Source organism: Prorops nasuta, unplaced genomic scaffold (genome assembly GCF_024137725.1).
Source record: "Prorops nasuta isolate Cenicafe-Biocafe unplaced genomic scaffold, Cenicafe_Pnas_1.2 PNAS00018, whole genome shotgun sequence".
NCBI lineage: Eukaryota > Metazoa > Arthropoda > Insecta > Hymenoptera > Bethylidae > Prorops > Prorops nasuta.
The window spans coordinates 5,253,378-5,260,089 of NW_027116815.1; the positions used below are offsets into that span (position 1 = coordinate 5,253,378).

General features: G+C 32.4%; 1 protein-coding gene across 1 annotated transcript; it reads right to left on the reverse strand.

The window, feature by feature from the left end:
• Positions 1-555: 555 nt before the first annotated feature.
• Positions 556-6,651, reverse strand: Ddx1 (ATP-dependent RNA helicase Ddx1). The gene is made up of 13 exons (XM_066737671.1): positions 6,518-6,651; positions 6,336-6,412; positions 6,180-6,231; positions 5,902-6,089; positions 5,627-5,826; positions 5,085-5,552; positions 4,842-5,011; positions 4,613-4,775; positions 4,353-4,539; positions 3,982-4,275; positions 3,698-3,915; positions 3,512-3,632; positions 556-3,435 (listed from the first exon to the last, which is right to left on the reverse strand). The coding sequence occupies exons 2-13, from the start codon at positions 6,349-6,351 to the stop codon at positions 3,323-3,325; spliced, it is 2,190 nt and encodes a 729-aa protein (XP_066593768.1). The 5' UTR covers positions 6,352-6,412; positions 6,518-6,651; the 3' UTR covers positions 556-3,322.
• Positions 6,652-6,712: the final 61 nt, after the last annotated feature.

Consider the following 6,712-nt stretch of genomic DNA (forward strand, 5'->3'; position numbering starts at 1 on the left):
TTTGAATCTATCGTTAAAAATGCACGATAATTTCTAGTTCCTTTAACTATTTTTACTTTTCAACAAAATCTCGTTTAAATTATTTTAATGCTTATTAAAACACTTCGTACGAGATTTTTTTGAAAAGTGAAAATAGTTAAAGTAACTTGAAATTATCGTGCATTTTTAACGATAGATTCAAAGACACAATTACAAACTAAAGCTTTTCCTCGATCAGATAATTAATACAATTGTTAAAGTTTGTTAAATATTTTCAGTACAGAAATTTCATATTCATAATATTTTCTTCTGCCATAATTTAATAAAATATGTAAATATAAATTAGTATATAATTTGTATATTCAATGCCATGTTCAAATGTCTTATTGCTAATTATTTTGTAAATAGATAACGACTGCTTATAAAGCAGAATAATAATAAATATATTGTTAATTTATAATAGTTATAAAAACATAAACAAACAATTAAAACATGTTATTAACTCGCATTATTCATAGATTGATGGATTCCGACATGTAGAGACTAGTCGCGCTCAGTTACGCATGCGCTTCACCGGTTTACGCCGCTCGAACGACGCTTCTGGCCGAGCGCGTCGTGATAAAATATTTTTTTTCACTATGAACACCAAGAGAGTATACGCGTTTTAATTTTTTTCTTTGTAGAGGACATTCCAAGGAACACTCCTGATATTTTTTTATAATTGTCAGAGCATGACAACACATTTGTTAATTCAAATGTTTATTTTAATTGTTAATAGTTTTAACCAATTAAAACAAACTGTCTTTTTTTATATTTTTCTAATAAAGTATGATTCTTTCTGAGTACACTCGTTCCAGCCAGAGTCTTCTATCTTTATTCGTTTAGGAGATATAAATTTTTAAAGATTACGTGTTTTTACCAAAAACAGTAAAACTGCAAACTTTGACAGCTCGTATCTCCGAAACGAAAAAAGATTTTTGACTCAAACTAGCGCCAAAAGTCTTGTATTTTCTTATATATTAACACATATTTTTAAGAAAAAAATCGGTGTTGTACTCCGAAATCTGTCTGTTTTGACGTGGAATGGCCCTGCTATTAAATTATGCCAAAGAGGGAAAAGAAAAAGTGAACGCAAAAATAGCTGACAAATCTAACGCACATAATTACAATCTTCGTAAAGTAAATTAAACATGTGTTTAGCACAAAATTTTCTTCAAAATGGGAATTTGAAAGAGATGAGATGGAAACCGAGGTGGAGTGGAACCATTTATAAATACATACTATACAATTATACATTCACGTTTGAACTCCACAAAAAAGCTGCAGGTGATCGATTCGTTTAACGTTATAATTATAACAATTCACTATCACTCGTTTTCAATAATCCGTTTTATCTTCTAAATAATTGTTGAATGTCATTTAGAAAACAATGGTGTCTAGTTGAGAAAATTGTAAAAAAAAAAGGAATCAAAATAAAAAAAATTGCAAATCCGTTTTTTAAAATAATAATCGGCGAAACGAGAAACGGTCGTAAAAAATGAATGGAGGATATATCAACGTGGTAAGACTGTAAGACTAATAAAACAAGATGTAAATTACGAATCGATTACAAAAGCAATTATTATTATACAGAAAGTTATTAAAATTATAACCCGCGTGACGGAGAGTGGCTCGATTTATCCTGAAATGAGTTAAGTGTAATCGTAATGTTTTTCAAGGTGTAATCAGTTTGAAAAATCAAACTCGTCATTTCCAGTTCTCTTCCACGATTTTTATCTACATTTTCGCAGGTGACTTTAATATAATAAATGACAATTGTGAAAGCATCTATACTAGCACATCCTTTAGTACAACAGCATAGAAAGAAGACCCTGAATGGTTTAATCGTGAAACGGCTGGGGAGAGAAGGGAAGACCAGTTAAAAATATCACCTTTATCAAAGTCTGCGAAAAGGATGAAAGTTAATTTAAAAATAAGAAATATTTTAGCTGCACGCGGTAACTTCAATCAATTGTTCAATAACCGATACTATTTCAATGTTAATCGTGGAATGGACCTGTAGCATTCGAAGGAAAACTAAATTTATAAATATTATATATTTATATATAGATGGAAAATATTTAAATATTATATATATAAATCTATAATAAAATAATTCGATTCGTTCAATCTATGACACTGTCATAAAAGAGGGAGGGGAAGGAAAAGAAGAAATATATTATAATAGAGATGTCGATCGGAGTGTATGTGTGTGTCGATGTATGAGAGAGGAGAGCGACTGCAGATGTTTTTTTAGAATACAAGAATAAAAATAATATTTCATTCTCATTCTGTGATGATTGTCTGTATGTGAAGAGAAAAAAGGAATGTTCGCAAAAATCAATCGAATTAGCGATTAAAGATTTAATTAAAAGTCATTGTAATTATAACTGCGGAAGGTAATTAAGCGAGAAGAAACTTTCAGCAGTTAACGTTAGATAGGTAAAGATCAGTAGCCCGCACGGTGACATAATGACGATGATGATAATAATTGTATTCGATCGCGAGAATAATAAAAGTAAGTACAGTATGATTTATGTACTGTAAAAGTTTAAACGTTTATCATTGCTTTGGAGAATATATTAAAGTTATGTGTATAAATTATTATGTGTAATTAAACGGAAATCATTTAGTAATATTTAAGCGTATAAATTATATGATATATATATATATAAATGAATCATAAATTTAGGTACATAGGAAAAATATTATACTTGCAAATATACAACAATACGTAGACACGTAGCATGACGATAAAGAAAGTTTATTGAATATTTACACAGAATAGAGAAAAAAGTACTACTGAATTACTATATAAGCCAACGCCTCTATTTGAACATAAAGAATTAACTTAGATACGAAATGTTGAACATAATAACGTCATGGATTAATATTCGTCGTACGTCTAAACACGATATATAAAGTGCAGGTATATGACGGTCAGATGTTGGGTCCAATGTTTATAGATAGTATTTTTAATCGGGCAATTAATTTTAAAACTAAAAGATAGACAAAAAAAGTATCAAGATTCCTTCGTTTTCTGATGATAAATATATATATATAAATATGAATTGAATATATAATAGATATTATTCGATAATACAGATGCCATTTAAAGTTTTCACACCTGTTTTTGTTTGTAACAATTTGATACAATCCGGTAAATATGAGATACGTGTAATACTTAGAAAATTAAAGTTACAAACTTTAAATTTATAAATGTCAGTACTACATCTTTACATGTCCACTTTTTAAATAATAATCTCAACTCCTTTTTATCGCCATTTATCACTTCCTTTTGACATTAATGGGCTGTCAAATGCCTTTTGAGATACAACAGTTGAGCTTGTGATTCTAATGCGGCTAGGTCAGCAACAGTCGGTGCCATTTGTTGCACGTGATCCTGATAGTTTGAACCTATAATAAAAGGAAAATGATTGACTAATGTTGATTTAGCGTTGTTAAACAAGAAAACTAAAATTGAAAGACAAACCTGAGCCTATTTTCTTCTCTCCATATGTAACTTTTCCATCGAACTCATTCAAAGGAACTTTAATGTCTGGACCAACCTGTTGTATCGTCACGTTTAGATGATCCTCGATATCAGCTAGATACTGAAAGAGAACAAATTGCCACATACCAATATTCAGAATTATCCTCAAAAAGCATCGTTACTTACATTAGGCTCGTTATACCACATGCAGCAACCGCCTTGGGTGGTAAGATTAGTATTGGAGCAATTTCTACCACGAGTAGCACACCATTCTCCATGATACCATACTTTTTCCGGTACGCTGCTTACCAAAGAAATTGCAAGACCCATTCTCTCCGCTCTACCTACGCGACCAATGCGATGAACGTAATTTGATTTCTCATCAGGTAGCGTTATATTGATCACTGTAATACACAAAAACGTTTTAATCAACCTTTTATATAATTTGTTTGATCCATTTCCTTACTTACTAAAAGGTAAACCAGTGATATCCAATCCTCTAGCAGCCACATCGGTACAGATTAAAAATTTAACCTGGTTTTTCTTAAACTTTTCCAGATTCGCTTTTCTTTCTGGTGGCTTTCTATCACCGTGCAGACAGACGCATGAATACTGATTTCCACCAACCCTTTTTAGGTATCGCTCTAAATTATCGCAGTCGATTTTTGTTCGACAAAAGAGCAAGGCTCTATCCATTTTATGCTCGTTTATTGCTCGTACACAATATTCCCCTTTTAAGATTTTCACAGCCTCCGAAAGTGTTTCTTTAAAAATAATTAAATTCCTTAAAACAATCATGGTAAGAGTAAATTATATATTTGCAATGTAAAAACACACTAACCAGCTGTGTTATCTCCAGGCCTTATATGATCACGACTATGAACACCGTCAGTTTCTATATGATTACGTAAATTATGCCAGGATTTGTCCTTTTGCGGATCCACTGTTACAACCACATGATGCACGGTCTCTGGAACAGCGTCTTCCCCTTTCAAATCTACCCACGTTGGGAAATGCATTAAACGCTCCTATGAATAATGAGCATTAATAATTATAAATTTCCAATGATAACAATGCTATAACGATTTTTTTAATACTCACCGCCATCTTCTTAACTTCAAAAGCGTGTAAAGTCGCCGAACAAACAATCATTTGTAATCTTTTACCATCAGGAGTAATTTTTGGAATTTGTTTGTGCAATTTATCTATAAATTCTGTATAGCCTTGCTTAAGAAGGCCATCAGCTTCGTCCAAAACGAAAAATCTACAATCATTTTAATGGAGATAGTAGATCTATGTTTTAAATGTAATATAGTATCTGTTTATTTACCTGCAATTAGCCAATGACATATAACCACATTGGATGAGGTCCTCGAAACGACCTGGTGTACCAACGACAATATGAACTCCAGAATTTAAGACAGAAATTTGCTCCTTAACATTCACACCACCAATTACCAGCAGCTCCTTGACTACTGGGTCTTTCAAGTGTTTTTTAAACTACAAAAAAATAAAAAATGTTAGATATTGTTTACAAACATCATCACTGAATGAAGAAAAAAGTCAACTCTACACTTTGTATTTGCTTAAAAGTCTGCTCTGCGAGCTCTCTAGAAGGTTCAATGATAATGGCTTGTGGGGCATTATTGCTAGGTTTACTGTTTCCTCCATTTTCGCTGTGACTGATATTTTTTGGATTGCTTCGAACGTTTTCTTTAGGTGCGGACGAAATAGCTATATAGCCACCATCTGTTGGTGGTGGATATTTGAATGGCTGTGCACCAAAATTAAATGAAATCTCTGCATTCTTCATTGCCACGGCTGGATAAAACGTTTCACGATCGTTTAACCGAAATGCTTCGCCAAGTAAATCGCCGTTTTTTGAGAAGCAAATTTCTCTCATGTCAAAATCTAACCAACAACCAATGACATCATTCATCCCAAAGGATTCACCATAATCTTCAAATTGTCTGTTATTTGATTTTTTGCCAGTACCACCATATCCATATCCAAATCGATCTGTTCCTAAATCTAAGCTTGCCTAATTTAAAAAGTAGTAGGATTAGAATAATTGTTTCAGAAAATCAATTTTTGAGGGTTAAAATTGCAGCATACCTGAGATGTGGACCAGCCAACTCTGCATAATCCTTCATCAACTACTGTAGCTTCATAATAATATTTCCCTTTACCATGCACACCTTTAGTTGCTCTACATCCATTCCATTCTCTTTGTGCCCTGCTTTGGCAACGCATTCCATCTGGTGTTACTGCCAATGCATCGCTTCTATCAAATAAGCTCATAGACCAATGCGTAGCTAAAAGTAAACCATTTTGAATCATATTTCCATACAGTAAATAAAATTTTATGTTACAAAATTAAGTTTATTTACATTGATGAGCTGCTGTCCCTGTAGAAGTTGATTTACCAGATTCCATATCTTTAAGAGTCTCCCAAACAATTTGTAAGATAGGCAAGCAGAAAGCTCCAGTTTTGCCACTGCCTGTTTCAGCAGCCATTAAAACATCTCCTCCTCCTAATATTAGAGGTATAGCCTCAGCTTGCACATCAGTGGGTAAACTAAAAACGATTTGAGATACAATACTTTTATAATGAATCGGTAATAATTATTTGATGAATTGGTAAGATTGTCCTTAAGATATAACTTACGTCCATTCCATTTCATCAACAGCAGCAGCTATTTCGGGCAAAACACCCATTTCTAAAAAAATCAGGTAGATAATATTAGATGACATTTATTTAATAAGACTTATAGGTATTTCTTTACCACTTGTATGAATTTAAGCGACAATTTAAATAACCTACCTTCAAAAGCTGTCATGTTGAATACAAAATTGCTCTACTGCTACTTGTAATTAATGTATAAAAAACTACCAGCTAGACTGTAACATAAGAATGAAAAAATTACATCTGCAGCAGAGTAAATCTCAACAAAATTAATAAATTTACTCCGCCTGCTTTTAATTTAAGTTTTACAGATTCCTTACCTCCATAAGTATCGTTTCGTCTGTGCACGTTTCCACAGTCCACGTCTGTAGTCTGTAGTCTGTAGTATTGTACCAGTCTGTAGTCTGTACCAGTCTGTACTCTGACTACTCTGAGTAGTCTGAGTACTCTGTTGTGTGTATGAACTTGAAATAGTTGAAATAAACTTGAATAAAAAAATTAATTGTAAGTGTCTT

Coding starts and splice junctions, on each gene's coding strand:
- Ddx1 (XM_066737671.1), bottom strand. Junction 5,827..5,901: donor AGGGACAGCAGCTCATCAAT/GTAAATAAACTT, acceptor GTTTACTTTTAG/CTACGCATTGGTCTATGAGC. Junction 3,633..3,697: donor TGTGGTATAACGAGCCTAAT/GTAAGTAACGAT, acceptor GTTCTCTTTCAG/TATCTAGCTGATATCGAGGA.